The sequence below is a fragment of the Meles meles genome, chromosome 3, assembly GCF_922984935.1.
Source record: "Meles meles chromosome 3, mMelMel3.1 paternal haplotype, whole genome shotgun sequence".
NCBI lineage: Eukaryota > Metazoa > Chordata > Mammalia > Carnivora > Mustelidae > Meles > Meles meles.
In genome coordinates this window covers 33,694,652-33,713,206 of record NC_060068.1, presented here as the reverse complement: position 1 = coordinate 33,713,206, position 18,555 = coordinate 33,694,652, and the positions used below count along the sequence as shown (strand labels likewise).

The 18,555-nt window shown below is 37.0% G+C and overlaps 1 protein-coding gene across 4 annotated transcripts in view; it reads left to right on the top strand.

Moving 5' to 3' along the window:
• Window positions 1–18,555, top strand: part of CNOT6 (CCR4-NOT transcription complex subunit 6) — a 72,034-nt gene that overhangs the window by 41,692 nt on the left and 11,787 nt on the right. For 3 of the 4 annotated variants that reach the window (XM_046000144.1, XM_046000145.1, XM_046000146.1), the window contains 4 exons: window positions 5,111–5,297; window positions 7,237–7,322; window positions 18,204–18,308; window positions 18,390–18,458. In XM_046000144.1, coding sequence (XP_045856100.1) covers window positions 5,111–5,297; window positions 7,237–7,322; window positions 18,204–18,308; window positions 18,390–18,458 — 447 coding nt within the window. The remainder of the gene's footprint in view (window positions 1–5,110; window positions 5,298–7,236; window positions 7,323–18,203; window positions 18,309–18,389; window positions 18,459–18,555) is intronic. The other variant, XM_046000147.1, reaches the window with a different exon arrangement.

The window sequence follows — 18,555 nt, the reverse complement described above, 5'->3', positions numbered from 1 at the left end:
TAATACATAAGCTTGTGTTAAGTGGTTTTTTTTTTTTCCTTTAAGATTTTATTTGTCAGAACGACAGCTAGCACAAGCAGGGGGAACAACAGGTGGAGGTGGAAGCAGGCTCCCTGCTGAGCAAGGAGCCCCATGTAGGACTCGATCCTAGGACCCTGGGATCATGACCTGAGCCAAAGGCAGGCGTTTGACTGAGCCACCCAGGCGTCCCTTGTGTTAGGTTTAAAGATAGCTTATTTAATGTCTGCCATCAACTCCTTAACCTTGAACACGTGGACACTGTGACTGATGCCTGAATGAAGCTTACCCAGAACACTGGGTACATCACTGCCTTGCACTTAACATTTCAGCATCATGCTTGGGGGCCATTTAAGACGCCCAAATCAGCCACAGAAAACACAAGTATGCAAAAACTGTGGCACTAAATAGACAGCAAAAAAGGCACGTGTTTACGTCGTGAAAGGTGGAGTGACAGGCCAGAATGTTGCCTTGTTGGACCCCATCTGGGAACTGTTCTGGGTGACTGTTGTTTTTGCTACTCTGCATGTTTGTGAATGAGTGACAGAGCTTTTGGGTTTACAAGTAAACTTGGAGGGAGTAGAATTCACAAATACAGAGTCTGGGAATAATGGAAGTCAGCTGTAATTGCTGTTTCTTCTAAAATGTCAGTTTTAGAATTTCAAGATTTTTTTCTTGTTTTTTTTTCTTAATCTGCACATGTGGAGGTAATAATTTTGGTTTCTTCATAAGTGTGTTAATTACACTTGGTCCATTTAGTGTTTGCTAACTGCCCTTCTGATTTCAGGGAACACTTATTTAGATTCTTCCTATCTCCTGGTATTTAACAGTAAAGGATTCTGGATACTTTAGGATGGAACTACTTCTGAAAACACACCTTAATTTAAAGTCAGGATAATCCCAGCATTTCTCGACTCACAAAGCTGCTTAAAATTGAATACAAATTTTTGGGTGCATATGAAAATGTACAGTTCTTTGGAGAAGTAAATAGATAACCTCAGAATTTCAGAAGGTGTCTGTCTTTTGTTCATTGACCTCTCTCAAAAATTAGAGACCTTAATTTCTTGTATTACCTAGTTCCATCAGTAGAGATTGGTCTAATTGAGGAATTATGATGGGGCAAGGGATATTCACATTTAAACTTTTAGTAGCTGTTACAGGATTGGTTTCAAAATATAGTGGTAGGTTTTCCCATAATGAATGAGTTTATCTATTAACCCTCTTAGCCGTATGGATACTGGATACTAATTTTATTGTTTGCCTAATAGAAATGAAAATTTTATTTAAATTTGCATATGTTTTATTATTGAAATCATTTTTAAAAAATAACTGACCCTTTGACCCTTTGTTTATTCTTGAATAATTTACTTGTTCTTATCTGTTGTTCATTTTCCTATTTTTGTTTTACTTTTTATTTTTTCATTGTGGAACTCACATAAAAATTCCTGAGCATAGGGACTTTGTATTTACCATTCTGTCCCCACACCAGTCCCTGAAAGTTGACTGAATAAATGAGTGTTCTCTCTTTGACTGTCATACATGTTGGCATCTCCACAGTGTAGAGGTTTTGAATTTAAATGAATTCAAACCTGACAGTTTTCATTTTTGGATTCTAGGGTTTGAGTTATGTTTAGAAATATTGCCTTCCGTTACTTTTCTGTTTTTTTTTCGGCATTTAGAAATTTATTTCAGTTTTACTTTTCTGTATATGGTCGAGATCTAAGTCTTCTGTCTCCCTTCAGCCCTGTGTGATTGATGTCTTTATACATGACTCTTATACTTGATTCCTCCCCCCCCCCCCCCCCCCCTTTCCTTCTTTACAGACTCCTTGGTTTCCTTTCTGGTTACCTTCTTGATTGAGAATTTTGTATCCTTCCTATTAAGTTCAAGTATAAAAACGTATAAAAATGAATTTCTCAAAGTGGTGTCTTGAGGATGAAACACATGCAAAACACACACTCAGTAGTTTGTGATGTTTTAAGTATTTATACTGAATATTAGCTGTGTGCTTTAGTTTTATGAACTGAAAAGTAAATTTGTTTTACAGATAGGCTGTGCTGTATTTTCTAATTATTGCACAGTGAGGAAAGACACTTCTCAGATCAAGATAAGATTTTATTACACAGCTGTATTGAGTTAGTTGACAGGTAGTGATTAGTATGTATGCAAAGTGAATGATATGACGCTATATTTGGATCTGTGTGTACATCTCTGAAAACCATCACAACATTCAAGGAACATACCCATCATTCCCCAGATTTGTAATTCCCTTTCCCTACCTCCTTCATTTCTCCATCCTCTTCCTGCTGGGATTGGGGATTGTTCTGCTTTTTTAAACCATAGGATTGGTTTATATTTTGTAGAATTTTTATACAAAGGAAGTGATACAGTATGTCTCCCCCACCCCTTTTTGGTCTAACTTCTCTACTTATTTTGATATTCATTCATGCAGTTGGGTTTTTAATAGTTCATTCTTTTTGTTACTATTCTATTATTTGGATATGTCAGCGTTTGTTTATCCATTTATTTGTTGTTGAACATATTTGGATGATTTCTAGTATTTATCTATTACAAATAAAGCTACATTTATGTATAATTCTTTATAGAGTGTGAAACTCTTACTTCTCTGAGAAATACTGAAGAATGAACTGATCATAAGGAAGTTAAAGTTTAACTTTATTTTTTAATATTTTATTTATTTGACAGAGAGAAATCACAAGTAGGCAGAGAGGCAGGCATAGAGAGAGGAGGAAGCAGGCTCCCTGCTGAGCAGAGAGCCCGATGTGGGGCTCGATCCCAGGACCCTGGGATCATGATCTGAGCCGAAAGCAGAGGCTTTAACCCACTGAGCCACCCAGGTGTCCCTGAATACAAATGTCTTAATAAATTTATGATTTTCATATATTTTCTCCTGTGGGTTGTATTTTTACTTTGTTGATGGTGTTCTTTGAGGCACAAAAGGTTTTAATTTTGGTGAAGTACAATTTAACATATTTTTTTGTTGCTTGTGCTGTTTATTGCCATATCTAACAAACCATTGTGTAATCTCAGGTCATGAAAATTAATGGCTCTGTTTTCTTCCAGGAGTTTTTGAGTTAATTTTTGTATATGGTGTGAGGTAAGGGTTTAATTTCATTCTTTTGCATGTGGATATATAGTTGTCTTTTGGATTTATTTCTAAGGATTTTTTTTTTTCTGTCCCCAACTCATACCTTTTTTGGGGACTCCAATTACAAATATATTAGGCTGTTTAAAATTATTGTCCAAGAGTTCATGGATATGAATTTTCTCAGTATTTTTCTTTTTTTGTTTCATTTTGGTTAATTTTATTACTATGTCTTCATTTTAGGCATGGTGTTCAACTTTAGAAGTTTAGTTTGGGTGTCTGTCCAATCTTACATCTCTGCTTAAGTTTAGTCTTCTAGTTTCTGACCATGTAGAATACAGTTACAGTAGCTTCTAATATAAATGTCTGCTAATTTTATCATCATTATCTCTTCTGGACTGGTTTTGGTTAATTTTTTTTCCTTTCTTCATTATGGCTGTTATTTTCCTCCTTTGCATGCCTGGTAATTTTTTATTGGGTGCCAGATACTGTAAATTTTGCCTTGTTGGGTGATGGCATATTTTTGTATTCCTATAACATGTATTGAGCTTTGTTTTGGGATATGGTTAGAAACAGTTTAATTCTTTTGAGGCTTGCTCTTTAACTTTCTTAGGTGAGACCAGAATGGTCTTTAGTCCGGGGCTGATTTTCTAAGTCTGGCACCTTTTGAATTACGAGATCTTCTCTTTGGTATTTGGGAACACCGCTAGCCTTAGTTCTTTTTATACCTGGGGATTGTTGTTTCTGCTCCTTTTGGGTGTTCCTCTGGCCCAGGCAATTTCTCACATTTTTATACTGATCAGTACTCAGCTGAAAACTTGTGGGGGGACCTTTTTCCCATCTCCAGACTTCTTTGTCTGTTCATCTCTCTCTCTCGCCTCTCTAAATTCTAGTCATCTTGGCTTCCCTGTCTCCAGAACTTAGGCGAGATCACTGTGCTGCCCCTGGGATTCCCTCCCTGTACTGCTATCCACAAGCTAAGACAGTTGTACGGCTTGCCTTCTTTGTGGTCCTTCAGGGGTCACTCTTCTGCACTGGTTGAGGTCTGATGTCAGAAATTTATTGATTCACTTATATTGTCTGGTATGATAGTTGTCCAGGTAGGATAGTAAATTTGGTTCCTGTGTTATTCCATCTTGATTAGAACTCTCAAGATTGCTTTTTCAGCCAATAGAAAATCAGTTCGTAAAGACTAATGTATTTTCGTTATGACTGTTTCTGTCTCAGACTAGGTCCTGGGCATTAAAGAGATGGGGGAAAGTTCTTAGTTCTTAGATGGATTGTAGAAATGGTTGTCATCTTACCAGTATGTACCAAAGTACTAATTTCATGTTGCATTGAAATTAATTATTCTTTTCTTAGTTACTGAATCGTGTGTCTGCTACTGTTTGATATATATGACTTCATATCTGTAATGTGTCTGAGCAAGTATTTTTACTTGTAATTTTCAGTAGTTTTTTTTTTTTAGTTACATGATTCTTGATGCAATTACCATTTGGGTACACTGGTCTTAGAACTTTGCTAAGCTGAGAATATATTGTTTACCTTTTGTTTTCAGGCAGAATTCTTGTTTTCTAGAGTATAGATAGGAACAGCTTCTGAGATACTGGGTTTGACTTTTTTTTGGCATAATTTTAAATTAATCATGGTAAAATATGGATTTATCATCAATATAAATTATTCGTACTGTTTCTTTCATGTCATAGGTAAGGCAGCTTTAAAGGATAAAGTCTTAACTGTTGTGCTCTTAAAAATGGTGATGCAATCTAAACGTTGAGGTTTTTTTAAGTTCGGTAAGGAGAGTTTATAACCTAATCGTAGTAGTGCATTGTCCTAGAATAGGTAAGCTTTCTCCTGTTAAACTCTTCTTCACAATTTTTTGTATAATAAATTATTACTCACTGGAACATTAAATGTTACTTACTCCAGGGACCATGATGCAGAGAATGCTATATAATCCTTTCCTATTTGTTTCTTCTCTTCTAGGAAAAGTAAGAAGCTTAAGCTCATCGTTGTGGTCACTAACTCACTTGACAGCTTTGCATCTGAGTGACAATTCTCTGTCCCGCATTCCTTCAGACATTGCCAAGCTTCACAATCTGGTGTATCTGGACCTGTCCTCTAATAAAATCCGGAGTTTACCGGCAGAACTCGGAAACATGGTATCACTCAGGTGTGCAGATTCGACTTGCTATATGACTTTATACCCTCTAAGAACAAAATAGAGCATTTATTTTGCCAGGAAACAGCACTACCAATTAAATGGTATTTGAACAAAAAGCAAACATAACTATACCTCTATGTAAAGTTTTCTGGGAAAATTGAATGTCAGCCAACAAATAAATCCAGTAGATTCCTCGCCTAAAATTTGTTTTAGTGCTATATTTTGTGTAATATATTTTATTCTTAAGATATTTGGACAAAGTAGGGGTCAGCAAATAGAAGGCAGTTATATTATCCCACATACGCACTCACCTGTGACAGATGGTTGTGGTGCTTTTTCCTCTTAACATTCTGGAGCATCATACCATGGCTAACATGGCGTCCTGGAAACCACTGCAAATGAGCGAAACCTTTTGCCCATTCCTGGGCTTGTTTGTGTGATAGTAATAAAGCCTGGACTTGAAAGAAGCTAGAATTAGTCATTGGATTTGGGGAACTATAGTGTGGAGTATAGGTGGTAGATAGGCTGTGGAGTCACACAGTTCAATTTGGAATCCCGACTTTGCCATTTACAGGTTGTGTGATTTTGGGCAAGCTCCTTAACCTTGCTGAGCAGTTTTGTCCTGTATACAGTTGCTGTATAATAGTTACCTAGCCAGGGCTGAGATTAGATATATCTGAAATAATGAGTAAGAAACTATTAGCTTCCTGCTTGACACATGTTTTATTTAATAAATGGTAATTGCTATTTATTTTATTATCTCTGTTTTCTAGGGTAGATGGAACCTACCCAATTGAATGTAAAGCTAATTTCCAGTTATTATGTTAATCCTAATGGAAGATCTTGCCCCATTTCATATTACTTGCCTTTTCTCTGATTCCACTGGCTTTTTTGGTGTCTTCTACCATTTGCTATGTAGTAAAAAGGAATAAGACCTTGTGCGAGTTTCTTTATTGCTCCTAGTCCAGCATTTTACATTGTTTTGGGCTTAATTACTGACTATATACTATGACCATTTAAAATCTCCTTAAAAGACCTCCTTTCTCATGTGATACATGTGGAAATAAATAGGAACAAATTATTTAGAACTAGTTGTTCCGGTTTGGTTTATGGCCTCACCATTCATCGACCTCTGGTTGACTAAGTAATAACCAAGGTTCATTTAAATTCCAAGAACTAGGGGTTATAGAAATAGTACTTATTCACATTTAAAAATTGACAAATAAAAGTTATTGGAGAAAATTGTGTCTCACTGTTGGGTCTTTTTTTTTCCTACTGAAGATTCCTTTGATAGTTATAGTTATCTGTACCAAAAAAAGTCATTAAAATAATAATTGGCTGTTAATATAGCTGCCATTATATCTAAATTGAAATTTTATTTAGTTTGGAGAAGTATTAACAATAGACTTAGTTTTGTAGCTGTCATAAGCTATTTTCATTTGGTGCTACGTGATTATTTTAATTCTCCTTTAACAGTTCATGTGTTAGTTTGTTTATCATTTCCACTTTCTTAAAACTGTGTGGTAGATGCCATGTGTGCTGGGTCAGTGCTGCTCCCGGGGTGGTGTGTGGACTGTGCAGTTGCAGATGCTGTTTTTGGCCTACAGTGACATAAGCAACATGTCAGAATAGTTTTATATCTGTTGAATTTAATGCTCTTTAAAAATTAGGACTTGTGTCTTGTTGGTCTGATTTTTTTTCTCATCTCATTTTTCTAATAATTTGTTTTTTCATTGTGTTTTAAAAATGTATTGGTCTGTGGCAGTTTGGGATTATTATTATTTTTTTTTTTACCATCTGTTGTTTGTGAAGCACTGTACTAGACATTGGAATATGCAATACAGATTTTTTATTCTTACAAGATTATATTCTTGGAAACCGTATTGCTGATTTTAGCTATGAGTTAAAAGGTAATATATCTTCTGACATGGAATTTTTATGTCCACAGGGAACTCCATTTAAATAACAACCTGTTACGAGTTCTACCTTTTGAGCTGGGAAAACTGTTTCAGTTGCAGACTTTAGGCCTGAAAGGTATGACTTCCTGTATTTGTGTTTCTTGGGGTTTGTACATATGGCTTTGAGTCTAGAGAAGCCATAATAGGGAATTCTTTTGCCAGGGGTTTGCAGGTTCACTCCTACCCAAACTTCATCAGTTCCTTAGATATATCCCTGTTGTTTTCTTTCTTGTCCACCTGCAGACTGTCTGTTAATCTTTGTATTCTTTTTCACTCCTAGCCCAGCTTTGCTTTCTATCCTTTGTTTCGATCAGATTTGTGTTCTGATGATGCATTCCTGAAGTCATACTTTATTTCATCATACTATAAACAGCTTTTTTCCCCGTCGTATTCAAACCTCAAAAAATGGAGACTCACAAAGTGCAGAAATCAATGAGTAAAAATTTTTGAGCCATTTGGACCTGCTAGTAACAATCAGTTTTTGATCTTTTTTTTTTTTTTTTTAAGATTTTATTTATTTATTTGGCAGAGAGAGATCACAAGTAGGCAAAGAGGCAGGCAGAGAGAGAGAGGGGTAAGCAGGCTCCCCGCTGAGCAGAGAGCCGGATGCGGGGCTCGAGCCCAGGACCCTGGGATCATGACCTGAGCTGAAGGCAGAGACTTAACCTACTAAGCCACCCAGGTGCCCCAAGTTTTTGATCATTTTTTTAAGATTGTAGTTTTTTTGTTTTTTTTTGTTTATTTACAGCATAACAGTGTTCATTGTTTTGGCATCACACCCAGTGCTCCATGCAGTACGTGCCCTCCCTATTACCCACCACCTGGTTCCTCAACCTCCCACCACCCCCCCCCCCCCCGCCCCTTCAAAACCCTCTGGTTGTTTTTCAGAGTCCATAGTCTCTCATGGTATCTCCCCTTCCAGTTTCCCTCAACTCCCTCTCCTCTCCATCTCCCCATGTCCTCCATGTTATTTGTTATGCTCCACAAATAAGTGAGACCATATGATACTTGACTCTCTCTGCTTGACTTATTTCGCTCAGCATAATTTCTTCCAGTCCCGTCCATGTTGCTACAAAAGTTGGGTATTCGTCCTTTCTGATGGAGGCATAATACTCCATTGTGTATATGGACCACATCTTCCTTATCCATTCATCCGTTGAAGGGCATCTTGGTTCTTTCCACAGTTTGGCGACCGTAGCCATTGCTGCAATAAACATCGGGGTACAGATGGCCCTTCTTTTCACTACATCTGTATCTTTGGGGTAAATACCCAGCAGTGCAATTGCAGGGTCATAGGGAAGCTCTATTCTTAATTTCTTCAGGAATCTCCACACTGTTCTCCAAAGTGGCTGCACTAACTTGCATTCCCACCAACAGTGGAAGAGGGTTCCCCTTTCTCCACATCCTCTCCAACACACGTTGTTTCCTGTCTTGCTAATTTTGGCCATTCTAACTGGTGTCAAGTGGTATCTCAATGTGGTTTTAATTTGAATCTCCCTGATGGCTAGTGATGATGAACATTTTTTCATGTAAGACTGTAGTTTTATGAGGACTTCATTACTCCATTAGAATTTGAGGGCATAATTGATCCATTGAGAACTATTGGGAAATACATTTTTTAAATCAGCAAGATTAAAAGTCTCACTTAATAAAATGTCATTACCTATTTTTTTAATCACATTAAGTGATTCTTTGCCAATCTTGTATCTATCTTACCCTATAATCAGTTCCTAAAAAACAGTCACATAATGAAGTCTTCAAGAATTGTACTCTTTATTTCTTAAGTATATGTAGGTAGTGGGGCACCTGGGTGGCTCAGTGGGTTAAGCCTTTGCCTTCGGCTCAGGTCATGATCTCAGGGTCCTGGGATTGAGCCCTGCATTGGGCTCCCTGCACATCGGGGAGCCTGCTTCCCTCTCACTCTCTGCCTGCCATTCTAACTACTTGTGATCTCTGTCTGTCAAATAAATAAATAAACTCTTAAAAAAAAAGAATATGTAAGTAGTAAAATTAGGTTTTTATTCCTATAAATCCAGGTAACAGTAATTTCACAAAAACAAATGAAATGGAAAAACATAAATAATACCTTTACAGATGTATATAAAACCATATTCAACAAGTATCAGCTTTATAAATGGCTCTTTGGAAAGTGTTTTTCTGTGTGGGCTGGACTTGGCTGAGGCTTCTTAAAATAGACGTCTGTAGATCTGTTCTGTCTCCCTGTGGTGAGTGTACTTTTGACATTTTCTTGTTTTAACTTTGAAAAACAAAAATGTAAAATGTAGCAACGTGTATCTGTATCCTGACAATAAGAATTAACAATAGTGTGTCACTTGTGTCCGTTTTCTAATGCAAAAGAAACAGGACGTTATAGAGTGTGAAAACCCTCCTCTTCTTCAGGTCCCTTTCTCATCCCAGAGGCAGCTACTATTTTTATGTCCTTTTAGTACTTTCAGGTTTTATAATCTTGCATTATTTATTTTACAAACCTTTGACTCTCTTCATTTCTCTAAGGATTCACAAACTTTATTTGAAGTGAGGGTCATCAGTCATAGATTTTCACATTGAGTTGATGTGTATGAAAGCCTTTGAAGTATTGGGGAGGGGTAGAACAGTCTTTGAGGCACCTTAGTTTTTGAGGCTCCCTTGATCTTCCATTTCAGAAAAATCCTCTCATGTTTGACATCTAGGTTTCATGCTTCTTTCTCAGAAGGATAGTTTCACTGATTGTACCTTTTTTGGGACAAATCCTCTATTTTTTTGAGCTTGCCTCAGCTCAGTTGTTAACTTCAGACAACCACTGATATGTTTTCATTTCTGTAGTTTCGTTATTTCAAGAATATTGTGTAAGTAGAATCATGCTATATGTAACCTTCTGAGATTGGTTTTTTTTCCCACTCAGGTTAATTCTTTGGTGATTCACACAGGTTTTTGCGTGTTTGCTCCTTTATATTAATGAGCAGTGTTCCGTGGTATGGACATGTCATGGTTTGTTTAATTGGTTACCTGTTGAAGAACATCTGGCTGGTTTCCAGTATTTGGCTATTATGGATGAAGCAGCTATGAGCTGTGTACAGGTTATTATGTGAACATAAGTGTTCATTTCTTGAGAAGAAGTGCCTAGGAATGCAACTGGCTCAGTCATATGTTAGTATCATGTTTAGTTTTTTAGGAATTGGCCAAACTGTTTTCCAGGGTGGCTGTACTGTCTTAACATTTTCACCAGTGATAAGTGAGTGATCCAGTTACTCAGAATTCTCACCAGCTTGGTGTTGTCACTGTTGTTTCTTTAGCCTTTCTGATAGATGTGTATTGATATCATTGCAGGTTTTTTTGCATTTCCCTGTTAGCAAAAGGTATCGCACATCTTTGCATGTGCTTATGGGTCATCTGTATGTCATCATCTGTGGTATAGTGTTCTGTCTTTGTCATGTTCTATCCAATTGGACTGTTGGTTTTGGGAGTCTGTAATATATTCTGGATACTAGGCCTTTGTCATATATGTGATTTGCAGATGTTGTTTTCCCAATATGGAGTCATCTTACCCACTTAATACACCCAGTTCCAGTGCTGGGGGGCTTTCCCCCACACCAGCAAGCCATTCTAGGACACCAGCTAGAGGTCCTATAATTCAGCTAAATTCTGACACTACCTACCCAAGGATAGCATCAGATTCCACGGGTAGAAGGGTTCAGTCTTACATGATGGCTCCTTGCCTGTGCGTCTGACCAAGGTTCCCACAAACCCCCTCCTGCATTCGATTAATTTGTTGGAGTGGCTCACAGTAATCAGGAAACCTGTTTACTCACAGGATTCCCAGTTTATTATAAAAGGATAGAACTCAGGAACAGCCAGATGGAAGAGATGCATAAGGCAAGGTATGGGGAGAGGGCGCAGAGCTTCCGTTCTCTCCAGGTATGCCTTTTTCCCTGAATCTCCATGTGTGCACCAACCTGGAGCCTCTTTGAACCCTAAGCTTTCGAGTTTTTACAGATCCTTCATAACATAGGCATGATTAAATCATTGGCCTTGATGACTGAGCCAACTTGCAGCCCCCTTCTCCTCTGGAGTGAATGTTCCAGCTCTCAGTCATATGGTTGGTTCCTCTGTCAACCCAGTCTCCAGCCCTTAGGTGAAGTCTGAAAGTTACTTTCTTAACGTGACCAGAGACACTGTACGACTCCTTCTCTTAGGAAATGTTAATGGTTTTAGGAGCTTTAGGAAATAAAGACCAGATATGTATTTCTTACTATAAATCACAATATTACACAGAGTCTTGTATGTAGCAGAAGTTTTTAGTTTTGATGAAGTTGTTTATCATTTTTTCTTTTTATGTATCCTGCTTTTTGGTGTCAAGTCTGAGAATGCTTTGATTAGCCCTAGAGCCAAGAGATTTTCTCCTGTGTTTTGTACTAAAGGTTTCATGGTTTGGGATGCCTGGGTGGTGCAGTCGATTGAACGTCCAACTCTTGATTTCAGCTCAGTGGGGAGTGTGCTTGAGATTCTCTCTACCTCTCCCTCTGCCTGCCTTCCCCCAAAATAAATAAATCTTTTTAGAAAAAAGTTTCATGGTTTTATGTTTTACATTTAAATCTGTGATCTATTTGGAGTTAAAATTGAGCTTAAAGAAATGAGGATTAGTTGAAAGTTCATGCTTTAGTCTATGACTTCCAGTTGGTCTAGCACCATTAGTTGATAAGTCTATCCTTGGTTGAATTGCATTTACACCTTTTCCCGAGATTAGTTGGACATATCTGTGTATCTATTTCCGGACTTTCTCTTTTCCATTGATGTATGTGTCTGTCCCTTTGCCAGTAGTTACTTGAAAGTTGAAATAGGATAGTTCAGTCTTGAAATAGAATAGACAGATTCCTCTATTATAGTTGTCTTTTTCAAAATGTTTTAATCTGTTTTAGAGTCTTTGTTTTTCCATATACATCTAGAATAATCTTGTGTACTATTGCTGAGATTTTGATTGGAATTGTGTGAAACCTGGGATCAAATTGGGGAGAACGAATCTTCCCCATGAACATGCCATGTCTCTCCCTGTATTTAGAGCTTTGATTTTTGTCATTAGTATTTTGTAGTTTTTGGTATATAAGTCATGTAAATGTTTTGTTAGATTTATTTCTGGGTGGTTTTTGTTTTGTTTTGTTTTTGAGCAATTGTAACTGATAATGTATTAAATTTTGCTGTCCATTTTTACATTCCTGGGCATATAGAAATACAATGGTTTTTTTTCTTTATCTCTTTGATCTACCCTTCCATTCCCTTTGGCAACCACCCATTTGTTATCTGTGTTTAAGAGTTTGTTTGGTTTTTGGGGCTCCTGGGTGGCTCAGTGGTTGAAGGCCTCTGTCTTCACCTCAGGTCATGATCTCAGGGTCCTGGACGGTGAACCTGCTTCCTCCTCTCTCCCTGCCTCTCTGACCACTTGTAATCTTGGTCAAATAAATAAATAATATCTTTAAAAAAAAAAAAAAAGTTTGTTTGATTTTTGTTTGCTTGTTTATTTGTTTTTTAGATTCTGCTTATAAGTGAAATCATGTAATATTTCTTTCTCTGTATGACTTATTTCACTTAGTATAATATCCTGCAGGTCAATTCATGTTGTAGCAAAAGGCAAGATCTTTTCTTTTTTTATTAATGCAGAGTAATATTCCATTGTGTGTATGTACCACATTTTTATCCATTCATCTGTGGATGGATACTTGGGTTGCTTCCATTTCTTGGTTATTGTAAGTAATACTGCAGACATAGAAGTGCATGTATCTTTTTGAATTGGAGTTTTGTATTTTTGTCTTATATCCTCCACCCTGTTGAATTCATTTCTTGTTCTAGGAGTTGTTTTATTTTGTGTGGTGTTTTTTTTTACACTTTTTGTTAAAATTTTTGGGAATTTTCTATATGGTAGAAAATTATGTCATCTGCAGACAGGGATGGTTTTATTTCTGTCACAGAGAGAGATAAGAAAGCACAAGCAGGCAGAGGGAGAAGCAGGTTCCCCACTGAGCAGGGAGCCGGATGTGGAACTTGATCCCAGGACCCTGGGATCTTGACCTGAGCCAAAGGCAGACACTTAACCAGCTGAACCATCCAGGCATCTCTTTTCTTGCCTTAATGTACTGACTAGAACTTCCAGCACTATGTTGAATAAGAGTTGTGAGAACAGTCATCCCTCTTTTTCCTAATCTTTCAAAGTATTCTGTCTTCACTGTTAAGTATAATGTTAGCAGTAGATATTTTGTAGATTATCTTTATCAATTTGAGGACATTTCCCTCTATTCCTCTTTTTCTGGAGTTTTAAATCATGAATGGGTTTTTAATTTTTCCAGATGCCTATTTTGCATCAGTTGATATGATTATGTAATTTTGCTTCTTTACCCTTATAATTGATTTCTGCATCTTGAACCAGCCTTGTATTCCTAGAATAAATCCCATTTAGTCATGGTTCTGATTCTTTTTATTTATTGCTCACTTTTGTATGCTAATATTTTCTTAAGGATTTTTATTTATTTATCTATTTTAGCAAGAAAAAACATACGTGGCAATTTATTTATGTAAAGGTAAATGTTTTCCAGTGTTTTGTTTTTTTCTGATTTTTTTTTCTCCAGATGGGTGGGGTGTGGAACAGGCAGAAGAAAACAAATCTTGATTTCCTTCTGGGTGGAAACTGTTCAAGTTTAAACCCTGGCAAGAAGCACTTATGTTCTGTTGCTGGGTGGTAAAGGTGTGATGTTTGAGCTTCCGCCACCTCTGCCTTCCTGCCTCTGATCATGCAGGTGTCCTGTGGTGGTCTTGGATTTACAGATAGCAAGAGCTGACCCTCTTTTATGGCAGAACTCTGGATTTGTGAAGGTTAAAATGATCAGGCTTTTTAATTGGGATTTTTCTTAATTTATCCAAATGCTTTACTATTTAGTAGATTCCAGGGATACTCCTTTCTTAAGGATTCTTGATTCGATATTCAGGGGATATTTCTCTTCAGTTTTATTTGTATGCTCACTGTCTGGTTTTGGTATCTAGGTAATATCAGCTTTATGAAATGAATTTGAAAGTGTTCCCTCATCTTCTGTTTTCTGAGAGTCTATAGAATTAGAGTTAATTCTTTAACTGTTTAGTAGAATTTCCCAACAAAATAATATGGGTCTAGAGATTTCTTTTCTGACAGTTTTTGAGATTTTATTTACTTACTTATTTATATAGAGTGAGCGCATGCAGGAGCAGGGGGAGGTGCATAGGAAGAGGGAGAGAGAATCTCAAGTGGACTCCACACCCAGTACGGAGTCTGACATGTGGCTGGATCCCACAACCCTGAGATCAGGACCTGAGCTGAAATCTAAGGGTCTGACTCTTACTTAGCGCACTGAGCCACCCAGGTGCCCCTCTTTCATGGTAGTTTTTAAATCATGAATTCATCTCCTTTAATAGGTATTTGGGCTATTTAAATTACTTACTAAGTGAGTTCAGACAGTTTGTGTTTTTCAGGGAAATAGCCCATTCTTATATGTTGTTAAATTTAGGTGTGTAGAGTTGCTCATAGTATTCCCTTCTCCTTTTGATTTCTGTAGGGTTTGTGGTGATACCCCTTTCACTTTTTATATTGGTAATTTCTGTCTTCATTTACTTTGTCAGTTTTGGTAGAGACTTACTAATTTTATTGATCTTTTTAAAAAATTTCTTTGATTCCTATTCTTTAGTGCTTTTCATCTTTTTTGCTTTCGGTTACTTTATTCTTTCTAGGTTCTTAGGATTGGAGTTTAGATTATTGAATTGAGATTTTTTTTCCTTTCCTAATGTGTGCATTGGGTGCTATAAATTTCCCTCTTGGCTCTGTGTTAGCTGTGTCCAGCCACAAATACTGATATGGTGTGTTTTCATTTTCACTAATTCAGTGCATTTTCCTCTTTGATCCATAGATTATTTAGAATTTTCTGAGTATTTCCAGATTTCCCTTTTGTCTTTCAGTACTGATTTTTTGTGTGATTCCCTTGTGGTTGAAGAATTCTGTATGATTTGAGTTCTTTTAAATTTGTTGAAGTTTGGTGGTTTATGGCCCAGGGTGTGGTTTATACTAGTTGATGTCCCTGGGGCCAGGCACAAGAATATGTATTGTGCTGTTATTGGGTGGAATGATCTGTAAATCTCAACTGGATCCTATATATTAACCTAGTTAGTATCCGTTGGATTGATGGTGTTTGGAGTTTTTTTTTCTCTGGTTCTCTCATTGAGAGATGGGTGTTAAAGTCTCCCAGCGTAATTGTAGATTTTCTCTCTTGTTCTTTCAGTTCTTTCGGTTTTTGCTTAAAATATTTTTTAGTTCTGTCATTTTGTGAGCACATGTTTAGAATTGCTTTGTGTTCTCCTTTACAATATGTGATGCCACTCTGTCTCTAGTAAATTTATTTTCTCTGAGATCAACTTTATCTGATACTAATTAGTCACTAATGCTTTCCTTTGATTAAGATTTTCATGACATCTTTTTCCATCCTTTTCCTTTCAACCTGTTTATAGTGTTACATTTGAAGTGAGTTTCTTGTTTAAAACATGCATAACTTACCAAATCTATTAGTGCTGTCATTTTGAGTGAAATACAGAATCCCTAACTCTTTTTTTTTTAAAGATTTTATTTATTTATTTATTTGTCAGAGAGAGAGAGAAAGAGAGAGAGCACACAAGCAGGCAGAATGGCAGGCAGAGGCTGAGAGAGAAGCAGGCTCCCTGCTGAGTAAGGAGCCCGATGCAGGACGCGATCCCAGAACCCTGGGATCATGACCTGAGTGGAAGGCAGTGGCTTAACCAACTGAGCCACCCAGGCATACCCCCCCCCCTTTAAAAAAAAAGATTTTATTTATTTATTCAGAATCCCTAACTCTTTAAGACTTCCCATTTACTCCCTGTTTATAGTATCATTGTCTTGAAATTTTTCTGTACATATATTTAAAACCACACCATTGTTAACAAAAATATTTTAACGGCTGAACATAAGTTAGAAAGCTTAAGGGAAGGAAAGCCTATTATATTTGCCCCCTTCTGAAGACCACAGTCTTTTTTCTTTTCTAATGTTCCAGGGTTCCTTCTTTCATCATTTCCTTTGTATTTAGAGAACTTCTGATTCTTTCAGGATAGATCTGCTGGCGATAGGTTCTCTTAGTTTTGTGTGCTCTGAGAATGTATTTATTTTTCCTTCCTTCCTAAAGGCTGTTTTAACTGGGTATTGGTTCTGGGTTGCCAGTTCTTTCAGCACTTAAAAATCTTGTGCCACTTCCTTTGACCATTGTGGCTTGTGATGCGAAGTCTGCTGTGATTCAGAGTGTGTTCTCCCTAGAGGTAGGGTGTTTTTCTCTGGCTGCCTTCAAGAGGTTTTCTTTTTCTTTAGTTTTCAGAAGTTTAATTATGGTGTGGCTTGCTGTGCCTTCTTCTAAGTGTGTCTGTCCTGTTTGGGTTTTATCAAACTCTTGGATCCGCAGGTTTATTTTTCTTTCCAAATTTGGGGAATTTTCCACGCATTATTTCTTTGAGTACTGTTTCAGCTCAGTGCTTCTTGTTCTGTGCTTCCACCCTTAGAATTCTGTTGTGATCCCACAGGTCCCGGAGGCTCTGTTCATTTTTTTTGCAGTTTCCTTTCTGTTGTTCAGATTGGGTAATTCTTACTGTTCTGTCTTCATTTCGCTGATCTTTCCACTGACCCTCTGTTTTGCTGTTGAACCCATCCACTGAACTTTTATTTCATTTATTCTGTTTTGCAGTTTTAATATTTTCATTTTCAAAAATATGTTTTATTTGCCAAAACTTTCTTTTTCTTTGCTGAGTCTTCCTGTTTTTCCATTTATTTCAAATATGTTTTTGCTGTTTCTCATTTAAGCATTTTTTGTGATGACTGCTGTATTTAGATCAGATCATTCTAATGTTTTTGTCATCTTGGTGTTGGATTCTTCCTTTAGTTTGAAATCTTGGTTCTTGGTATGATGAGTGATTTTTACTTGAAACTGGGCATATTCAGATTACATTATGAAACCCTGATCTTACTCAACCTTCTTTTTTTGCTGGCTTTCTCTAAAACTGCTCTGGCAGGCAAAGTGAGGGGGCAACATCTTTGAAAATCTTTTTTCGTTTGGCACAGTTAGGATCTTACAATTACTTTACATTGACTTATAAATCATTTGTCTTCTTAAGTCTGTAAAGTTTATTAGTGGAGCTGTGGCATCCAGAACAATATATCCTCCCCCCCCCCCCCCGCACCTTGTGTGGCATGGGTAGGAACTTCACTGTCCAAAGCATTTCATTGTACTGTTAATTTTCAAAGGCAGGTAAGAAATCCTTCTGAGAGGATTTGAGACTCTTGTAGATTCATGTAAATCATTGCTCTTGCTTTCATTTCTGGTACTTAGGAAACCGTTACTGAATTTACAGATGGCACACAGCCCTGGGGTTTTCCCCTTTCCTTAGTGACTTAGTCTTAAACCAGAACTGTCCCATCTTATTTCTTTAGTAGAATTTTTTAAAGACTCTAAGTGCCAACTACATTTGTCATTAGGATATCTCCTTGTTAACTTTGTTGCATTCTTAAGTTTTGATTCGCTTATTCATTATAGTGGCTCTCCTCTTTTTTACCCTTGTCTGTCTCTCCTTCCCACTCTTCCCTTTCTGGTTTCACTGGGGTTTGATTGTCATAAGAGTGTTGTTGAGGCAGGGCCAGATACAGAGCACTGTTAGATCTCTTCTACATTGACATCAATTCACAATAATCATTTTCTGGCTACTTCTTTACAACATGATATGAGTCATTTTTATTCTTCTCATCAGAAACTGGTAAAATATTTCCTCTGGTTTTATATATTACTAGTAACTATATACATTGTTATGGTTGATCTGATAATTTTGGTATGTTTTTTACTTTTGAAATACTTTGTTACCTTTCTTGGTTTCATTTTACCTATTTAAAAAATACTTCCAGGAAATCCACTTACCCAGGATATATTAAACCTCTATCTGGAACCAGATGGAACAAGAAGGCTACTGAACTATTTGCTTGATAATTTGGCAGGTACTGCAAAAAGAAGTAAGTGGTCATTTGTTCAAACAATTTTTTTAGGAAGATGTGTAAGAATATTGCTTAATTTTGTGTTTTATATTCAACTAGTTTCAACAGAACAGCCACCTCCAAGATCTTGGATTATGTTGCAAGAACCAGACAGAACAAGGCCAACTGGTTGGTAGCCTTATATTTTTTTAACTTATTTTTACTTGGTATTATAAATCTAACAATGTTGTTGGCATAGGTTAGATTACCGGCCGTGTTACAGTTG